Here is a 22,722-nt window from a genome sequence, read left to right as displayed (position 1 = left end):
CTTAAGCGTACGACGCAACCTGAAAGAGACTTTCTTTGACGCAAATTTAATTCTGTACATGCGCTTACACATACTTCCTCAGAGGATTTACATATGTGGGACTTATCGTCTTTAAAATAGTCCATGTCCATTTGACCACATGTCCAAGATTGTCTTTACGAGCGGTTATCCAGATGCTATCTCAGAGCCTCAGCTCCCACACACGGAGAGAATACCTTCTGCTAACTTCGATGCTTTTCCTTATATTAATTTCATAGTTTCTATTCAACTTATAAAATTTTTCTTTGTGACAAATTCTGATTATCCATTCTCGTTACTTATAATAATAATATTTTGTTATGAGGAAATTCCCATTGTCATAAATGATATTTTCAAGGTACTGAGATAGTCCTCTAAGTGTCCTAGGTGCTAATTCTATGACAATGATCCTTCCAAAATAAAGATTAAAATCACATTTCCAAGTACTTTTAATAGTGTTGCGACGCTCACCGGCTTATCTCAAACGAATTCATATCGGAACTGTAGAAGATGATGCGTCAATTCAAGAAAGGACTTCCCACCTTCTAAGGTAATACAATCGATGAAATTAACACATCAAATAAAGATTGGGATTTATAGATTTATATAATTATGTATGACTGTGCGAATTGAACGTTATGGAATTTTTGAAAAGGGATTCTCTAATTTGCAGAATATATATAGATTGGATCATCTTTCTGAATATAACTATTCCGGATGTCTCAATTTCCATCGTATCGGAACGTAACATTGCTCTATAGAAATTTTATTATTGTCTCAGTTTTTCTTACTTCCTTAACCGATAATTGAGAACACGCTTCGCATTGTTATTATCTATTTTCCTAATTGAAATATATACCTGTTTGACATGCCATTCAGTCTAATGCAATTTTAAGAAAAATTCAACTATAAGGAAGTGATTGAATCACTTGGCATTGTCACGGTTGTTGTTTATGGTGTCTTTTTACTGTTTTTATGCCACTTTCACTCACCGATATCACAATAATCGTTATTGCCATTGAAGGTGTTAATCTATATTTCTTTCGTAGATGATATCGCAAAAAACGCGCCCATGACGACACTGAAAAGTGAGAAATTTCTAGTTGTTTCAATGGGGGAAATACCAAATAATATATTGAACAAATGTGAGAAGTTTGTGCAAGGATAATCACTGTATTTAAGGATAGAAAAAAAACAGCTGCTGAAATTAGTTCCGGATATGCACAGTAATAATTTGTTTCAATTAAAATTATTAAAAAGGCGTAATTGTTCTACCTATATGGTCAAGCAGTTAAGCATTAGTATGTCTGTATATTAAATACCACGTTCTTGATCGGATATTTTATTGTTTGTAGTTCCTCGAGGGTTTGCCGTGAAGTTTCCTATTAATTTTTTAACTTGCTAGAAATTGTTAATAGACCGATTAATCATAACGTGTTGAGCTTTCCTAATGCGTTCGGGTTTCATGCCGATCACTGCATCGTCCACGAGAGGGGACAGGTCTTCTCAACGCGCCACCTCCAATAAATCAGATAGGCCTTTTTATAAGTACTTTATTAGTATTATCTAGAAAATCACAACAATATCGTATCTCATACACCTACAAACTTATATAAGGTATAAATTACAAATAAATAATTAAACGCTTAAGTTTGGAATTTTCGGCGTTCACGCCGGAATGTGTCAATTAATATGGAATAAATTTAAAAAAAAACGAAATTTGCAAGATAACGTGCTTTGCGATTGACCATTGATTATTATAGACAGACTGAGGATATAATTAAGCGTAAATAGCTATAAAAGAAATGAGATAATCGAGTAAATGAGATGTGATTGGTGAAAGTCAATATATGAAATAAACTGATTAAAAAACTGACCCATATTCGGACAAAGTGCCTATAAAACCTCTTGTTGCAACTAGATTAGTGTGCCTACTTCATTTCTTTCACTAAATTTAAATTATACAACATTAACTATGTACATATTACCTTGATGTATCTTTCAGAACCATTCAAGGTATTAAGAAAATGTTGAATGTGAAGGAAGTAGGAATTACCAAATTGAAATTTGCAAGCAAATCCGCTTTGCAGTTATTCCATTGATGGGACAGGAAAGGCTTTGAAATAGAAGTAAACAGGAGTGACTACTTCGAGAGCTAGTAGCCCTACCCCGTTCTGTTATTTAGGCAAATGGTGTTCGATCGGTGAACAGATCCCTGTTTGCACGATTCACTGTAATCTGTGGAATGGCCGAATTTTTTATTTCGGAAATTTTAGTTTATTCGCATTTTATTTCTGCGAAGACAAATCAAATTCAAAGATAATTTAATATTTAGTTATTCACATTTTGCAAGACAAAGAGCGCTAATCAACCTCACGGCCCTTACACGTCTGTGAAAAGTGATGCTACGCTCACACTGCCCAAAAATAGGTGAGTTTTGTTACTGACGTGGTACTTGACTCACACTTCAAAACCATTTCACTTTTTGCTTAGTGTCCGTAAATATCTTCTTTATTTCGTGTGTGGAAACCAGTGAAATAATCGCAAATTTGAATTTTGTAATTTCACTACTTACTTTATATTCGTTGTATCTACTCTGGCGTAATCACGAAAAATTCCAATCTTAAGCTATTTCTCGCTTGATAATAAATCTTCTCTTCAATTAAATCTCTAAAAACCGATGTAAGTCATACAGGAGTGGACCACCCTGCTTCATTGCGCAGACATGTAAATGTGTATGCAGAAAAAAATACAAGTACACGTTCAGAAGAGAATTCTAGAAGATACAACAGATAAATTAAAACGGATAAAATTGGTATTGTTAAACGACAAAATAGTCCTTTTCCTTCTTATTCAATATGAGAAGTTTTCAGGGAAGCCACGTTCAGCACGAATGTTCTATATTTCGATTTGGTAAATTGGAGTTTTGACAATAATCAAATGAGTGGTTCTAACAATCTCTTTTATGACGAATAAAATAATGTACCAACTAGTGATGACCATTATGGCACGAAAATGTGATATTTTCATTAAAGTTTCCCACGCAATCCGTGGCCATGTTTGCCTTATAACTATGCAACAAACGTAAACAATAATATCCGCATTATAAACATAAAATAAAAATGATGGTTGGATGGTTGAAATACGTAAGACATTAAAATATGTAATCATTCTCTACTACAATAACATTCTAGTCTAAATCAGGGTAACTAATACAGAAAGACTACTAACAAGAGAACTTGTCGTAAACATAGTCATCAAGAACATTTAAAAACGGGCTAAACAAGAACAAAAATGAGAAGATTTAACCAGAAAGGACTTATCACCGATCAAAAAAAAGTTGTATTTTTCTTTTTTACCCCTGAGCTGTGGCCAATCTTCGCACCGTACCCGCTTCCTTATTTTTCATAATCTCTGTTACATCCTTTTCTTCCAATTTTCCAGTCCTTTCCAATTTCTCTGCATGGTGTCCGAATATTGGGTGAGAACCATCTCCTGTACGTTCCACCCTCCTGAAAAATATCAACATTTTGTTAATCCATACTGAAGGAACTGTCGGAGATATCTGTGCACCTTTTCACCATATGATAGGGCGTGGACCTGAGGTCGTAAGCCAGACCGAAATAAGCCAAGATATCGATAACCATGGTGGTAATGCTGTATTTGGATCCGAATTCGGCAGCTCTGTAATCCCATGGGAAAGCGTGATGGTAGTTATGCCATCCTTCACCTACTGAGACATAGGCAACGAAGCTGGACTCTACTGGTTTCATATATCTAACAGAGGAAAAATGTTGTTTTTACGATATACTTAAAAAAAAACAAATATTACACTCACTTGTCAAAAGGTTTGTTACCCCACAAGTGAGCTGCGCTATTGACTAGCCAAGTAATGTTGAGCACAAGGATACTCCTGAACATGTACGCGGTGAAAAAAGCGTTCCACCAAGTCTCGTTCCAATAGAACACCGGTACCACTGTCGGAACAAAAATGGCAAAAATCGCGTAGAGTATTTTGTAGTGGCTGCAAATGTTAGGGTTTCATATACAATTTTCGGCAAAAAATCACCTTTGATACCACTACTTACTCTTTTTGGAACATGACTAACCAATCCGCTTCCAGGTCGCTCATGTCGATGGTCTTGCCTTTGGCGATGACAGCAGGGTGCTTTCTGCTCATAAGCCATCCTACGTGGGAAAAAAAGAATCCTCGATTTGCGTTGTGGGGGTCTGCATCGGTGTCACTGTACTTATGGTGTTGTCTGTGGTCTCGAACCCAGATATATAAGCAGTTCTGGGTGAACATAGAATTAGCTTTTTTTATTGAGTTTTAAAAATTGAAGGACAAGACAAGGTAAAGTATTTGAATATTGAGCTCTGAATGTGAAAGAAATAAAATAGTATCATGAAGTAATCGTTGATTGGGCTGAGCGGTCAGTTGCCCACTATAACATTTATTTAATGAACCCTGCAATTCGGCATTTGGTCACTATTTGGGTATAAAAATTTCATTCACCACCTGTAAAAGTCAAGTGTTTCATTATTAAGTAACAATCATAATAACCACAGTATTGGACACAAACAGTCTCTCAGTGCAAAAATTCCGTGCATTAATGCACTAATTACATTACATATGATTAAATTCCAGCTTCTACATTAATTTTTTGCACCATATTGTCAACAATATTAATCTGAAGTCATAGCCAAATGCAATGTTTTGATATTTTTTGTGTATGTTGGTAAATTTGATAAAATCCATATTTAATAAGTGAATTCACGTTTTACCACTGAACAAGATGCTTCGCACCAAAGCCGATAAATGTGTCAGAACAAATCACGAAATTATCGAAAACTGAAATCAAAAAGATATTTTCAAACATGTGAGGTAACTTAAAAATACGTAATGTGATAAATATTGCATTATTCGCAATGGTACATCCTCATTATTATCTCTTTTCATTCTATGGATAATTCTATATACATACGCATCTTTAACGGTTTTTCAGATAATAAAAAATAAAATTTACATGCGCATTAGTTTAATATGTTGGCTCGGAACGGTGCTTATACTTATCTTCAACTAACAATAAAATAGAGATGTACTTTGCATCGTATTTTATTAGTGTTTTCCTTTCGTTGTTTCCTTTGGTTCTTTCTCATTTTCTTTCCACTGCTAAGTAATTTATTACCGTAAATTATCTGTTTTATTCTGGATATATTTTTTATCCTTTGTCTGCGAGTTAAAATTTTTTTATGACTTTATCTTTGGTAGTGTTTTGTTTTACAATCTAGCATAAGTACAATACTTCAATATTTGTAAACTCGTTATTTATCCTATCATTAAAGTTTTAACAAATGGTTGAAACATTTGCATTCTTTACCCATCCTATTCTCACTATACCACAACGCAGATATATCTCGGGACGCTATTTCATAAGCATGCTCATATAATAATAATAATATTGTAGTAATAATAATAACAATAATTTAATTAAAAAAGACGAGTTTACCTGATGACGATAGATGGCGCTAAATAACACAGTTTAAACATTTTTTAAATGGTTTGAATTTCTCCTGAGATAAATCGAATTCTTTCGCCATATTGTCGAGAAAATTAAGATTTACATCGCCGGATATTTATCTTTGCGCTATTGTTATGCAAGCCAAATTTCTTGGAAGAGTTTTATGAATAAATCAAGAAAACCACCTAAGTCCTAAGTCCATGATATACAACTTGTAATGTTTAATTATTAGTATCCAATTTCTACTTATGTATTCATACGTAGTAAAAAAACTGACTGTGAGAAACAAGTTCCTTTTCCCCAAGTTTAATATTATTCGTCTCAAATTGACTATATTATTTTAATTTTAAGCAATTTTTTATGTAACATCAACTACTATTACCACCAAATGCTTATTAGTAACTCATATACGACGGTAGAGAACTTAATAAATATTAAAATTTAATGCATTTTTAATATGTCTGCAGTTTGAGGGTTAACTATAGGGTTCATACAACTTTCTCAAGCATAGTATAACTAAAATTAATCATCTTAGCAAACGCAACATGTCGTATTCTGCTCATTCACAGGTCAAGGATGTTCTTGCAAAACGGTTTATTGAACCATCACGAATAAGTGTTTTGATAGTACTTACTTGTCCAGCTAATGTGTGAAACAAGATCAACACTAGCCGTGTTCCAAAGGTAGCTTTATAGGCCTTATGCGACCACAAACGATGTGCTCCTGTGGTGACCCCTAGGCCACTACTAAAACCCACCAGAAGGGCTAAAAATAAGAAATCGTATTTTCAGTATTGCTTAAAACTTTCATAGATAATATATCATTATAATTTTACATACATTATATTCTATCAAGCTGAAGAAATTATTTCCCAACGCACACTGTCGAAAACTAAGTTTTTACGTACACATTATGAACTGAAATTTAGATATCAGGGTTAGATATTCGAGCTATACTTCTTCTCTAATTATTTATGAGGTTCAGCTCTAGAGATCTGAATATCATACAAAAAGGTTACTCACACCACGTGTCACGAAATATTAAGGGTGTCGTAATCACGCCAATTTAGTTAGAACCATATGTCGACATTTGTTCAAAACTAGTCCATTAATAATTAGTTGTTAGGAAAAAGTAGTGTAATATTTACAGATGTGTGTACGTGACCCAAGAAAGAGAAGACCTATTCCGTAGAGATTGAATTCACCGAGATACCGCTTAGTATATTAAAACGTGTGCAACACGAGCTAGAGAAACCAGCCAATCAATCACTTTAAGCCAAATAATTGTAACAGATGAAATGATGATTATATCATTTAAACTAAAGGAAAGTCTTTAGAAAATAAAATAATTTCTCATCAGGAGATGCTCTTCTGGAAAGCACCAATTACAAGTTCATCAACTTGCACTTGTACCTCGAGTGAAAGCAAATATTTAATAATAATAAATTTAGTTTTATGCCCCGGAATTGCAACATTATTTTACCGCACATAACACTATTTTCAGTTCTTTCACCTTAACCTTGCAAATTTGGCATCTTATAACTAGCACTCTTCAGGTAATAGTTAAATTGCTCACCCCAAATATTAGTTTTCCAACAGCAATCGAAGATCATCACCCATACACCATAAAGGGCATTCAAATGGAGGATCAAAAAGCCTATTGCGTTGAACCATACAATTTTTCTTTTAAAATTAAAGTCAGTCCCAATTTCTGATGGCAATAGACCTAGATACTGGCTCCTCTTGTCCTCAGTTTTATTGGGAGATGGTGGTTGGAGATTCTCAGTTAATGGGGAATGAGCCAACGGCTGAATTTCCGCCACCAAGACGCTCTGAAAGATTTATCATCATTAATAGTAATAATTTTGAAACTAATCAGTGGCATATTCTAGTTGAACTAGGTTGCGTGAGAATATGTATTAGTTTAGCTCTTATAAATGCGATTTGTCAATGAACCTTGGCTATATTTAGGAAAAGTGATTACGTTAACTGCTACTTAATTAATTATAAGGGACCAAATAACTCTGCTATTTTATTACATATGTATTTTATCCTAATCGTTTTAACGGAATGGCATTGAATTTAATTAAATCTGCAATTAATTACTCTTTCAATTCCATCTGCATTAAATTTTTTAAAACAATAGATGAGTTAAAAATATTTGAACAGTGCAAATGCAAAACCTATAAAACTCGATATTACGAGCCATATAACATAAATTTTGCATAATAGCTGCAGATAATTTAGGCGTAATAATTGAAGCTAATAATTTTTTTATCATAGGTAAACAGCTATTATACTGAGTGCATTTCAGTAAAATTCAGTTTTCCTTATACGTGGAGACTTAAGTTTTAATTGGGTATGAGTGGTTGTTTACTGGTTGAAACCAACCATTCCCCCTATCCTTAACCAGTCCTGGACAACCGCGCCTTCCAGGTGACAGTACGTTAAAAAGTTTTTTTTCATTTTTGGAAGGAGGCAATTGTATTATGCGAATACCTTTGTGCATGGCTAGTATTGAGCAATTTTAGTCCACACATTTGTTCCTAATGAGTATTAAAGTTTATTGTCCTGACAGTAATAATAAGTTGTATATTGCAACAACAGATATTAATTTTAAAGCAAAATTTAGGTTTATTTGTTACGCTTTTGATTATGCTCCTTAGCCGATTTTTTGATGATTAGAATACTTTAAGTACTTTTAGCTGCATCTGTTAAAAAAATGGAATTAGAAAAAATCTGAACATTTAGCTCAATATGAAAGTCGGTCGGGCCGTTAAAATGTTTCCAAGGCGGCCGTAATGCTTGTATCGCGAAAGTAATCAGAGAATAGGACAAGCATTCCTTTAAAGTTTATATTATTTGGAAATTACGGCTTTTGAAGGATGAAAAAAACCATGGTATTAAGTGCGGCGTTTCATTCACTCCCATGGCAACCATAAATACGACAGCAATGAGGATGATAACAGCGCGCAGATTAGCACACTAGGTAAATAATGACCCCCGTATGTACCTGTCATTACTGCACTTTTTAGTACGCCAAGTTGGTGTGCTAAAAAGAGGTATCACAATAGTCGAAAATTTGTCTTTATAACATATCTAGATAAAAAGTCATAGGCGTTCCCTAAATTAATTTGATAGTGCAAATAGAAGTTTAGCAAAACATATACGTAGGTTTCTACTCTTCATTAATAGCAACAACCTAAATTCATTGAAGATCTCGTCAATCTTGAAATGACGGCAACATCGCTATAAATTTTAACACCCTGCCTCAATATCTTTGCGTGGCAACTGGCAAACTAATAAACGATGCAATGCTGCCATTCCGCTCGTGTAGCAACAATATTTATAGCGATTTAATAAATAAATTAACACATAAATAAGCGATTAATTTTTGAACATTAATGAAAGAACAAATAGGGGCTACTCCAAGAGATCGAGGGGAAATGGAAAGAGGACTGCTGAGCTACGCAGTTACGCGTGTTTCTACTTATTGGCTTCATCGGGCACGTGTACGTACAAAGGAGGTAAACGCTATATCTGAGAAGATACGCACATGCTAGTGGGCCTTTAAACGATGGAAAGAAAAAGGGTAGAACCACAAGCACGCGAGCCTTTTGTGGAAACACCCCAATTTTGGGGTTGAATTCGGATTATATCCACCGACAGCTTCGCCATGACTACCAGCTGTGAGACACCCAGCTAGGAGTGTTTGAAGGTAATGAGGTTTAGCCTGGATGAACATAAATGTAAGAAGGATTAGTGCCAAATTCGTAGACGTGGATTCAACAAGAAATTAACATCCTCTTTCGATTTTTATTTGAACGCCCTTTTTCGCAATCTTGCTACAGAGCTTTCCTACGTTTATGTTCAGCCGGACAAAACTTTTTTAATCTTCAATATTTCTGGTTGGGCAATTCACAACGGGTACTCATGGCTGTTGTGGATGTCCTGAACTGTAACCAAAATTGGGGAAATTGTGGGTGTTCCCACAAAAGGCTGGGCTGATGCCTGCCTGTGGTTCCCTGTTTGTGTCCTTCCACCCGTCCAGGCCACGCCGCGTGTGCGAGTGCGGTCTTACTTGGTACGCATACACGCCTGATGAAGCTAGAAAGAAGTAATGTAATGTGTTATTTTAGTAGAGAATGAAAAACGTCTACAATTGACTGCGGATTTTTGTTTTAGTTTCCTACTCACTAATAAAATAAATAAAATAAAAATAAAATTTTTACTTTAATTGCTAATGAAAATATTTTTTTTTTAAAGGGAAGCGCAAGGACGCTAAAAATTGATTGAAAATTATCCTGATGATCAAGTGGTATACCTTTCTCACTGTTAGATCCATAATTGCCAAAATCAACCGACAAATATCTCTTCTTGTTGAAAAGCACTCAACTGGTGGTGTATGAATCACAAATTAATTGAAAAGTTGCAGTGAACCGTCGTTTTTCTATTAAATCAACCCAAAAAGCCGCAAGCTTACAACGTCGACTTGTAAACGTGCAGAATAATATGCATATAAACATTGAAGCAGAATTTTGTCATATTATATTGAAAGGCATAAAATTTTAAACATTTTTATTTTGGAGAAGTGGGGAAGATCAGTAAACTGCGCGCTGGTAGAGCATCTAGCACTTGTCAAGTACCGCCACCCCACTCTGTTTTTGGTGCCATGCTATCGTTAGCGGTACCACCGCACTATGAGTTTTTATTTCCTAATTTGTATTTTTGTGGTTAAGCTGCAATTGGAGGTACTTACATGCACCCAGTATTTCATGAATTTCCTACAAGAAGAGGTAACCCTGATTTAACCCGTTAATCCGTTAATTTGGATTTTACATGCTCCATATTTAAGAACAAAGTCTAGAATAGATTTGTTTGTTTTATTTGTTTAAACGACGTAATAATAAGGTAAATGAACGTCTGAAAGCAACCATGAAAAATCTTGCTTAACCCAGATCCTCATGAACATAAATAATTAATTTTAATGAGATGAGCAGGCCAGAGAAATTCATGTAAAGTAAAATATTATTACATTTAAATTACAAATGGCGAGATTTCCATCTCCAGAGCGATGTTTTTATGGTATCATAAGCCATTTCGCGATTTGTGCGAGCATCGGCTGTTTTTTTACCAGCAGTTTTGTATTTAAGCGATAATTGTTCAGCATGACTGCCAGAATAGTCCAAAAAATTAAACAGGGCTGACTGAATAGGCCATTAACAGAAGAATCGTGGAATTATTTAATGTAATTTCGCAACGTGTTTTATACAGCAAAATGTTGAATCTTATGAGATGATATTTATTACTCTAATAGACAAATATTGATCCTATATTGATTTTGGTAAATTAATGTGATCGGTAGTCGATATCTCGGGATCTGTAACATATAGAGCGACCCACTGCGGTCGGGCCGATAGAGCCCATCAAAACCAGAATGTCGGCGGTAAGCTTCGATTTGATGCAGAAAACCGCGCTAAGTGTGGACCGGGCATATAAGCGGTTTCCAATTGTTCTAAAGCCATGGAGGCCCGCTTGGGGCTGAGACGCATCATCGCATCATAACATATCGACGTTAATGCCATTCCGTCAGTGAGGGAGCAGGTAGAGGAAGAAAGGGAGAAAAATAGGACCAAAACCGGCAGGCACGCGCAAAACGAGAGGAATTAAAGGGCACTCGGAAATTTTAAGTTTCTAACAGTATAAAGTATAAAGGCGTTCAACCCCATCCGCACTTATTTCTTAATTTCGACCAGACCATGCGGATATAACTAAGACCAAAATGATGAAAAAAGAATCTTAAAATTGTCCCATTTTTTCGGGGGTAAAGACAAACGGTCCTTTCTGCTTTATTTAACGAATACCTAATTTTTGGGTTATTATTTGGCTGCACCCGTGAGCTGTCATACCATTTACCTTAAGTCGGTGTCTCAAATTAGAGTAGCGGGATGAGTAAAATCAGTTCACCCTTTAATATTATCAGTTATGCTTTTTAAACTGTTCGTCAAACATCTCAAGTCGCAGACTTCGAAACTGTATTTTGCGTTCTCATTAAGAAGCCTTGATATGGCTCAAATTATATCTTAAGAAATCAATTCAAAACGCGAAAATTTGTAATTTTTTCATGTAATAATTACTTAAGAGTTCCTATTAAGAAATTGATCACTAAATACTAAACGATTGCCTAACGTGCATCATATATTATTATATAATTATAATTTATAGTTCAATTTTAGATTTGAAACAATATATTTTTTAATTCGAATATCCGCGACGAACTTAGACAGCGATATTCCCGAAAATCTAGGAAATTTGAGCTTTTCATCATCCCTCTTAGCTTAGTCGATCAAGAGCTTGTTCGATAATTTCAAGTATCGGACTTTTGTCAGGATTCAAGGCCGGCTTCAGGCAGTCTGGAGTCTTGGGCGGAATTTTTAATCACCGCCCCCCTCCAAGAAAAACTGCCTATCCGTGAAGTGCGACCTTACATGAAAGGGGGGGAGGGGGGCTACTGCCCAGTCTCGTTCCCCTATATGGTCAGTACTGTCGGAGATATGTCAAAGCATAAATCCTCTATGTTTATGCAGGATGCAGGGTTTGTCTTCATTAGCTGTTGAAATTTACTTGACTTGGTCGCTTATCCTCAAATTCTTTCGCCCATAAACGCTTCAGCACCTTACTCGCACATTAAGGTGTAGGGGGGTGCACTCAAAACCTCAACATCCGATCTTTGCTGCTACCATCAAAAGGAACAAAACTTAACACCCGAGGATGTGGACGCACCCCCAAAGGACATCGAGTGAAATGCAATATGTGACGTCATACTGCGCACTGTATAGTAGTGAGGTTTACACCGTGTTAGGTCTACCCGAATATTGTTTTGAAAATGATTATTGTTGCATATGGGGCTTTAATGATTTTTTGTGTGGGTAGGAGAGACGAAAAACGGTCATATTATAAATGCGAACCTTACAAAATAACGAGATAGATGGAGAAAATGTGCAATTAAACGTTGCCAAATATGCGGGAACTGAGACAAGGTTAATATACATATTACAGGTTTTGTTAGGTGCAGTTAACCAATATAGACCAAATTTGCATTGCACCGTAAGAAGCACGTGTCGTAAGCTCCATTTTTTTTAATAATAAATTGTCTGGATCCTTTTAGAATAAAAAAATCATCCCTAAGGTCCCTTTTCATATCGTGTATGTACGTTCCAGCAAAAAGGCCATCAACCATCTGGTCTCTCTGCTCTTGCGCCAAAGTGCCAATCACTCTGAATTATCTCGCAAATAAGCCGAGGGAAGATTGAAGTCATTTTTCCAATATTTCAGTTTTTCTCAAATACCCCCGAACGTTGTTGAAATATATTGGAATATTCTAGTCCATATTGCACACTTAGTCAAGACACTTTATGATCGCAACCTTTCCCCTTGTACAAGGTGATGATGCAGTATTTGAAACCAGACGTATCGATTTTCTACAACCGCCATCAACCTTATTTTATCTTCAAGGCGGTACCTTAAATTTTCACATTTTAAAGTTACCTGTTCCTGTGGTTATGAAGATGTATCCCATGTTAGGGTTCAGCCTTGCACTTTGGTAGAGATATAAAAACTCCTGCTCATACAGGGTTCCTTAATGGATGGTAAAAAATGAAATAGGTGCATCGTGAGATTATTTTAAGATAAAAACTTTATATGAAGGTACGTCCGAAATTACTTTCATTTCGATTTACCGTTTTATATGCTTAGGTCGATCGGGGCGAACGTGGTCAGATGTTTTTTTCAAATATCTGTTAAATTATCGTTCTCAATAAAAAAAAAACGAAGAAGCATAACGATAATAAAAGATATAAGGGATTAAATGGAATTAACGGATAAAATCTAAAAATGTCATAGAAAAAGTTCTGATGTAAAATATTGAGGGCGACCACGGAAAGGGTAACACTCTTTAGAGTATTTTAAATAATTGTTATTTGTTTGTTCGTAATGTTAAAATGATTGTTTCCGCCAATTTTTAGTTATTTGTCTTTATAAATAACAGAGAAATTAGTTAAAATCGAAAAAAAATTAAATTCCAACGCCTTGCACATCAAAATGGAAGCAATTTAGGACATTCCGTTGTATGAAGTTTTTTTCTTGAAACAAGCCCATGATCCGGCCATTTCGTTTTTTATCCTCCATCAAGAAACATCCTGTATATTTCATAACTGTGAAGTACGGCGATGATCAGGGTTGTGTCCATGCTAGACAGAAAGTGAGGGGGTACATACAGTGGTGGCCATAGAAATAGGACCACTACTGGTTCAATTTTAAATATGGAGAAAAGTTTGTTGAAAGTTATTCTATCTCGTTCGAAATAGGGTTCTAAATTTCTACAAGGTTGGTAATTATGTGCGTCAATAGAAACCAGGGGAATTACCTTATACTAGAATTGTACTTCCCCTGTTTCGTTCAGACAGTCAAAACTAAGGTGGTCATAATAATAGGACCAGTGTATTAAAAGCTCGTTATTTTTTTAATAACTTTCATAATTCCTCATTCATTAGAATAGCAATTGAAAGGTAAGTCTAATTAATTATTTCGAAGCATTTTGATGCATTTTAATAATTAATATACAAACAGATGGGACGTAAAAACCACTGTTCTTTAACTGAAAGAATTAGAATACGAACACTTAGAGATGAAGGCAATTCCCTGCGTCAAATTTCTCAAAAACTAGGAAGATCGAAAACGTTAATAATAAATGCTCTCAAACACGAAGAACAACAAGAAAATCGCGGTCGTAAGAGGAAAACAACCATTTTGACCGACCCCCGAATAAAGCGAGAATCCCAAAAAAACCCTTTTTTAAGTTCCGAAGAACTTCAAAAGGATCTAAAATTGGAAATAAGTTCCAGAACTATCCGAAGACGATTGCAGGAAGTTCATTTACATGGCCGAGTGGCTCGAAAGGTACCGTTGTTATTAAAAACAAACAAATTAAAAAGAATAAAATGTGCGAAAAATCATCTTCGCTTTGAAAACGAAGATGAAAACGTAAAATTGTGGAAAAATGTTCTTTTTTCGGATGAAACAAAAATTAATTTGTTTGGTTCGGATGGTCGACGGTACGTGAGGCGGCCACCAAAACAGGAATTGCTTCCAAAACATACTCTAAAAACCCTTAAACATGGAGGTGGTAATATAAAATTGTGGGGTTGCTTCTCTTGGTTCGGTGTTGGTCCTATTTATTGGATAAAAGGAATCCTGAACCAAGAAGAATACCTTAAAATAATGAAAAATGTTATGCTATCATATGCTTCGGAAGAAATGCCATTAATTTGGAAATAGCAACAAGATAATGATCCGAAACATGCGGCTAGGCGAGTGAAACAATTTTTTCAAAATGAAGCAATTTCTGTTGTGCCATGGCCTTCACAATCGCCGGATCTGAATCCCATCGAAAATCTTTGGGTACACCTTAAGGCTGCTGTGAGGAGTCATCAGGTTAAAAATAAAGAAGAACTGTGGTCCGTAGTCCAACGGGAATGGGAAACTATTCCTGTTGAGCTCTGCCAGCGTTTAATAAGATCAATGCCTAAAAGATTAAAGGCAGTGATTGCCCAAAAGGGAGAAGCAACGAAATATTAAACATTAGGCCATATTCAATTGCTAATTTCATTTTTTTTTCCTTTTTTTTTTTGATAATGTTTTACCGGTCCTATTTTTATGATCACATATTTATTTTGTTTTTATTGTTTTATTGAAGACTTTTAATTATTTTTCGTTAAATTATATTTTTGTATATTGTTTTCTTTATTATTAAATGTATTCTAGTTTTTTTTTGTTCTAATTTTTTATCTCTTTACTGATAAAAATAAAAAATTGAAATTTTTGAAGTGGTCCTATTTTTATGGCCACCACTGTATGTGAATTATTTCAACATCTCTGCAGTCTGTGTTCTCATTTCTTCTTCAGTTTAATCGTTTTAATTTCACTTGTAAACAAATATGCGGAGCAGTTCTCCGGATATATAATCCTTGTCGCTCTTATTTTATTCATTAATTTATAAAATGGACATTTCTTTTCAGTTCTGCAGTCACCGGCAATAGAGCAAGTGTCGTTTAGAGGAATTCATCCACTTCACCGACGACCCAGTTCGACCCATCAGCATTAACAGATAGAAAATGACAAATGCTTTACAAGACTGCGACACTGCCATTACCAGACCCATGTTTTGAATTGTTGACTAATGGTATCGGTTCCGTTATAACACCTTATCATGTATTTTGATGGAAATGGTAAGCAAATGTACTTTCTCGCTACACAAAGAAATAACATTGATCAAGCCATATACGCATCCAACCGGTCAAGATTATTTGAACAATTAATATTAGATATTGCGGGAACTAGTTTTTCAATTTTTATTTTTTTTTATATTGAGGGCAGAAGAATTTTACGGATTCGTGATGCAAATATCATATTCAAAAGTTTTCTGGTTATAGTTTACAAAACTTGATGAGAGTTTTCGGTCGCGGAGGGTCTCATTTAGGTACTGAACTTTGAAATTCACGAAATCACTCTACTTTCACATTTTTCTCTGTATGTATCGAAAAACGACCCGAAAAACCTGGTTACGGTCTGAATGAATTCAACTGCAGAATTCGATTTTATCGAAACCTTCAAATACTTGTTGAGTTTATTAGACGTGGTGAAAGGGTGATGTAACCTAAAAATCTGGTTGGGATTCCTATGTATGAAATACGTGACTTTGATCACGAAACACCATGTTTGTGGTGACAAAGAGGTGGAGACAGTAATTTAGGTAATTTAAATGAGACGCGGTGGGTAATTCTATATATTTTCTATGAAGCAGGCGGCTTTTAGAAAATTTATTATTCCTATGACACAAAATTTACGGTCACCATTTTGTCATAAATCTAAGTCACGGGAACGGAAGATATTATGCAAAATTTTCCAGTGGAATGTAAGGAAAACAAAACCGCATTAAAAGTCTGAAGACGGGAACTTTTCAAATCGACTATTCAGATGTAATTAAAAAAAAAATGACATTTCTTTAACCAGTTACTCTGTTATCACCATTTGGAAAAAGTTCATTTTTAAGAGAGCAGAGACATTCTAAACATCTCAGCATAAGAAACCATCAATGAAAAATTGAGATGTATTTTGTTTATTTGCTCCTCTATAAATACTAACGCGTAGTGCACAACAGCAATCGCCATTTTATTAAAATTTAAATCCTTAGAAGGCTCATTATTTTGCAAAATCGGCAAGTTTGAGTTTCACAGAAACAGTGCCACACTAAGCGTTTCAAGAGAAAGTTCTAAAAATTAAATATTCACATATATTTGACAAATTTATTACTCGGACGACAAAGCTACGGTCACGATCTAGTCCTAAATTGAAATTATTGTAACGCAGTGTATCACATAATATAGTGATATATAGTGATAGGACAGATTAGACTGAGCGTGTTAAAAAAGGAAATTTTTAAATTAAATACTAAAATCATCATTTTAAGCATGCAATAATCCTTGTAGAAAATTAAAATCATTAAACAATAAGCATTTTGTGAAATTTCTAAATTGAGTTTTGGGGAAACAGTACCGGACTAAGCGTTTCATGAAAACGTTTCTTCAAATTAAACATATACTCGTATTTGAGAAAATAAATTACCTCTCTGATAGAAAACTTACGATCACCAATTTAATTAAATAGAATTTTCTGCAAGGTATATTTTTAATTTGAAGTTTTTCCGCTTTGCTCAAATGTATATGCGGAAATAATCTCGAAAAAAATGAGATGTAGTTCTAAATTGTAAGTTAAATTAAATATATAAAATAAATAGGCAGAAACCTACTCATTTTCATTTTAGTTAGAGAAAAAGCATGGACAAAGCAGTATCGTTCGCACACCTAGAGAAAGTGATTTTACAGACGATTTATCCAAAAATGGGCAAGTTTTTATTTCATTCCATCAATTCATTTCAAATGTTTACTTTCTCTTACAGCTTAGAACTATACATGTATTATTATTGGTTGGTTGATGCAAATCTTTTCCCTATTTTCTAGCTACTTCTATTGTATTTTATTCTTTATCGATCTGTAATAACTAATTGCTATAACTATTTACTTTCACTGAAACAACCCAAAATAGACTTGCAAATTAAATATTAATGCAGATAACTAAAAAAAAATTAGCTACACTAATAAAGACGTTGCATTCGCCATATTGTCATAATAAATACGTGGAAATTGGAATTGATCAGTTGATTGTCAGGAAAGTGATGGCAATTTCTTGAATTTGAAAATTTTCTGCTTTGCAAAAATTTCGCTATATTTCTTTAATAGATTCCGACCACTTTCTGGTTCTGATCTTGTAACCATAATGCTAGTAAATTTAAGCTTTAATAACTGAATGAATTCACTGTGTATTACTCATATTACTGTGGATATCAACTAACGCCCATTTCCTTCAAATACCGTTATGTTGTTAAATTAAGCATGATACTATTGTTTCGAAATTTTAGTAATCGATTCGGCCGATGGCCAGAGAAAGAAACTGATCTACTATGCAACTGATTTATTAGCGAGAATTTAAATTACTAATAATAATCAGAGCTGTGTATATATTTTTTCGGATCTTTAAAACTGTTCGGGCTTAGCTAGAAATGAATTTGTATTTGTTAGGCAGCCTTGAGAGAACACAGCACTTTTTACAATATGCAAAGTCGTTACTTGAGTCGCCAGCTGAAATAAAATCACCACTTTTTGTTCCACTATTTAATAAGCAAATACTTGCGGTTTAAGTTTGCTCGGAAACAATATCACCTCAATTATTCTGCTTGTAATTTTAAAACTCATATTTACTCAACGTTAACAAGGATACTCTGAGATTAAGAACCTACCCGATCTGGACCGGTCTCATTTTTGACGAACTCGATATGAATCATTTTTCCTTCTTCTTACTCAGTGTCCTCCTCAATGTCCCGTCTCAATTCCTTTCTCAATTTGCAGTAGCAAAAAAAACCAAAAAAGCCCAAGATCGCTTGAACTGAACGGCACTTGACGTACGGCGCGTTCCGCTCCAGAGGCAGGAAACGTGAAAGCTGAACACGACCGTGAATTAACGAAAATAACACTCGATCTTGAACTTCATTGAAGAGATTCTTCGGGAGAGAAGAAAGGCCCCTGCTACAGCGTCGTCAAGTAAAGAAAGGGGGGAAATTTATAGAATGTAGGTGAGTGGTAGCAAGTACCATTAGTAAGTGTCATTGCCGTCGATGTCGGAAGCAAGAGTTCGAGCATGGAAAATATATTTTTTTAATCTCTTAGCAGTTACAACAAAAACGTTTTACAGATGATGCAGGCTTGTCCTGAAGAAGCTCCATTTAGAACATGTAGGAGAGATGAGAGAGTTGTTTCGCCATTCAGATGAGTTCTAGTCGTGGCAATTCGTCGGATTGTTTCTATTATCGAGCTGGCGTAAAAGAGAAATTTTTGGGTTCTTGTCTTTGGGAGAAATGCTAACGTGCCTACAACGTAACTTATTAGAATGTGCATTAGGTTCGCATTCCATATGTGGAGAACTTGAGGGGGTATTCATGACCCTGCAAAGGTATAATCGGTAAAGGAAAATCAGGCAATAAATAAAAGACAAAACTGAATTTAAAAGACTACTGCATGATTTAAAGAGCTCGTCAAGGCGCTTAAGAGCTTTATAAATGTGAGAAATAAGTGAAGTAGACAAAATGAAATTAATACCAAAAAATAATATGAACGCGGATCAGCAGGAAATAGTATTTGCCGAACTAGTTCTCACACGGGAAAGTACTAATTATCGGTAGTCAAAAAAACACAACAATATTACTATCAAAGGACGGAAGGCCGTCCCGTTTACTTTTCAACAAATTTTAAAGTTACGTTTTACTCTATACAAGTGAAGTCCCTGTAAGCGAATCCAGAAAGAACCGAATATTCTTCGATCTTAGGTGCCTTAATTAAGTCCCACTTAAAAACATTTTAGATACCAAGCAGAAGTATTTATTATTTTAAAAGTGTTAATTTTATTGTTCGAATTTAAACCACTAAAAAAAGTCAAAAGTGACTCGAACCGTTACAACTCATTTAGGATTCGGTCATGGTGCTTAAAAAAAGTAAATTTGGGTAATATGGCTCTTTGAGGTGGGGTAGTTAGAACTGCAACTCTTAAAGGACGTTTCACGTCCTCTAAGAGCTGTCGTGTTAATCTAAACCTTGCAAGTAGGTAGGGGTTCTGCCAGTATGCAGAGCTTAACATATTATTATGGAAATATTTCAGGGGGATATAGTACTCTGCAAAATAATTGAAAAATTCTAATGCCCCATGGTCAAAAACGCGCAATTTTTGATAAACAAGGTGGCAAAATTTCACGTTTTTGGTAATGTATCAATTAGCATTTTTAAATTGTTTTAAAGACTACTATTACCCCCTAAAAGATCTCCATAATGACATGCTACATCCTGTATAAATAAGTATTAAAATATAGTTATTTTTGGGTAATTTAAGCTGCCAAGATACGTTTTTTTCTAGATATTCACACTATAATGCCTTTTAAAAAATGGTTTTATATCTCTGTTAGGATATTAATATGATTAATTAGTTCTGTCTCTTATTATTGCTTTTTATTAGCGATATTCATATCTATATTATGCATTCTTTAAAGCGATCTAAAATCCATCAGGTTAACGTTTGATAATTAATTCCTTAAAAAACCGAAACATTTCATCTCTCGTCTCGCTAAGAGACGGTGAAAAGTGAAACCGATCGTGTTTAGGAACTACCTCTTTAAGCTCAAACGGAACTACGTTTACGTGGCAAGTACCGTTTCCAACGTGAATCTTAAGCATAGCCTGAAGCATGTACTCAATAATTCATTGAACGCAATATATTACAACGTAGAAAGTGCTATCGAACGTCGTTGACAATAAACGTTAAAAATTAAATTTTTTTTTGGAAGTGACCCCAAATTTTTGTTGATTCAAGATCCTCCATGGCACAAATTAATTCGGACTCGACATCCTGCCTACCTACTTTTACTATTGATAGATTAAATAAATTATTTTATTAATTATCCACGAAAAACAGAACTGGTCTTGATGGATTCATGAACTTGATACCCAAAATTTTAGTCTTTAGACGCAAATATCAAAGTAAGTGCAATAACTCTATTTTATCTGAATGTATATCTAGCTTTCATTCTGGATAAGCACAAACACTCATAAAATTTTAATTAAAAATCCGATTTTTCTTCTAATATTTCTTGGAACGTCTCTCCTTTAAAGATCTAAATATTCCTGAAAAAGAACAATATGCAAAATTTGTTTTTCTATTGAAATAATTGTCTGTATAAAGGTTTAACTTGATATGGATTTTAACAGATCTTCTAGAACGGTTGGTTTTGTATCACGTGCAAATAGAGCGCTATGCCGAATTAAGCGTTAAGCACTGAATATTCACAAAATAATAATTTCTTTTCTTCTTGGTAATTCAAACTATCGTGTTCACCTCGGCGTTAATTGCAAAGATTACGTGCACCAATCGTGTTAAAACGGGAAAGTTAAGCTGTTTGCAGTCTTCTTTCTTTTCTTTTATCTGGGAAGACAAAGTTGCGATCTTTAAAAGGGAAATTTGGTTATCCCCATTATCATTACGTTACTATTTGTAGTTACCACCGTCGGACAATGGAAAGTATCAATTTGCTTTTAAGATTCTTTGCGTAATTATGCCTAATTACATGTAATTACGTTCACATAAGCTTAGAATGCTTATTTGGGTTATTTTATTTGGCGATTCTTGAACAATACCTTACGCAGATTACGATGAAACACTTTATGCCCCAGAAGGTCGCGAAATTGGTCGTCCAAATTCCAGTTGACTGAACCTCTACAACGACTTTTTTTGTGGAGAGAAATTGCGTCTCTGTGTTTAAGTATTATAATAATGTTATTACGTATATTAAATTATTAGGCTAAATTTACGCCCCAATTTTTTGTTAATACTACAATAATTATAAGAATGGAATTACTAACACACATTTATTACCAGATTGCATCGGGTAAAATTTTTATAGCGGGACATATTTAAATTCTCCTTGTCCCGCGATACCAGTGAACACCAGCAAGACACAAAATGGATAACTTAATTTTTTAAGAAAAAACCGAATCTTAGTTGCGCATGACAATGTTACAAGGCAAAAATTAGGTACATATGCGACGAGAAATATAAAGATGTCTATTTTCCCCTTATGTGGAAACTCTACCAGATCTTCCCCACAATAAATCAAGGTTCGATAATAATAAATTAAGCATTAGTTACGCCATATTCTTAAAATGTTTCCTTTTCAGCAAATAAAGAAATGATATCCTGAATACTATTGGCAAGTTTCAAAAGTAATCCAGACCATCCTCTTCATCACTAAAATCTGCAGCCATATTTACGATTAACATTTTTTTACGGAACGTTTTTTTGTGCTATCACTATTTCTTCAAAAATGTAGAGATATGGTGCCATCTATACACCACTGTCTTAAGTAACTTTTTCTCCATGTAAAGAAATGTTTCATTTTTTTTAGTGCCCTCTAGAAGTAAGTAGCTAAATCAAGTATTAGTTGACAGAAGAAATCTGCCTTCTAAGTTAATGCTTCGCAGTATATATAGTTAGCGCCTCTAGTAAAAAAAGGGCTACTATACTAATAACCCAATGATTAGTAGATAATTTAGATGATAGATCTAAATAAAAATGATAGATGTTTAGTTACAAGAACATTGTCATGAGGTCTAGAATATTGTAAAATTGGCGGTTTCCAAATATAATGTTATTAATGTATATTATGTAATATTATAATATTACTGTTTTACAGTAATAAAATTATATAAAAAAATCTAATACTCTATTCAATTGTTACAGAATCGAGAACTTTTCCTATTATATATCTACCAAATTGCCTATCAAATGCCAAGGCTAATTACTAGTTAGTAATTGGGCATCTTGCCTTACGGAAAAGAAAATAAGTATTTTAAGTAATTTTTTTTCAAATTGAAATAACAAAAATTCTTTCGCCAAAATTTTTGTGATGTTTGCACAAATTTTGTTATGGAAAAACCAGTGGCGTACATCACAAATTTGCACTAAAAAAA

At 34.4% G+C, this 22,722-nt stretch overlaps 1 protein-coding gene and 1 long non-coding RNA gene across 4 annotated transcripts in view; one reads left to right on the top strand and one right to left on the bottom strand.

Moving 5' to 3' along the window:
• Positions 1-22,380, top strand: part of LOC136344053 (uncharacterized) — a 63,463-nt gene extending 41,083 nt beyond the window's left edge. For both annotated transcript variants that reach the window (XR_010732902.1, XR_010732901.1), the window contains 4 exons: positions 15,616-15,825; positions 18,562-18,785; positions 18,905-21,870; positions 21,931-22,380. This is a non-coding gene — a long non-coding RNA (uncharacterized lncRNA). The remainder of the gene's footprint in view (positions 1-15,615; positions 15,826-18,561; positions 18,786-18,904; positions 21,871-21,930) is intronic.
• LOC136344050 (acyl-CoA Delta-9 desaturase-like) lies at positions 1,554-18,639 on the bottom strand. Of its 2 annotated transcripts, none has more exons than XM_066291124.1 (7): positions 18,453-18,639; positions 7,116-7,371; positions 6,175-6,305; positions 4,107-4,312; positions 3,857-4,042; positions 3,592-3,795; positions 1,554-3,530 (listed from the first exon to the last, which is right to left on the bottom strand). In XM_066291124.1, the coding sequence occupies exons 1-7, from the start codon at positions 18,495-18,497 to the stop codon at positions 3,374-3,376; spliced, it is 1,185 nt and encodes a 394-aa protein (XP_066147221.1). In that variant the 5' UTR covers positions 18,498-18,639; the 3' UTR covers positions 1,554-3,373. The 2 variants fall into 2 exon arrangements, with proteins under 2 accessions (XP_066147221.1, XP_066147222.1); XM_066291125.1 differs by lacking the exon at positions 18,453-18,639 and adding an exon at positions 9,864-10,069.
• Positions 22,381-22,722: the final 342 nt, after the last annotated feature.

The sequence above is a fragment of the Euwallacea fornicatus genome, chromosome 16 (assembly GCF_040115645.1).
Source record: "Euwallacea fornicatus isolate EFF26 chromosome 16, ASM4011564v1, whole genome shotgun sequence".
NCBI lineage: Eukaryota > Metazoa > Arthropoda > Insecta > Coleoptera > Curculionidae > Euwallacea > Euwallacea fornicatus.
The sequence above is the reverse complement of the archived record's forward strand: the minus strand, read 5'-3'. Positions and strand labels throughout refer to the sequence as shown.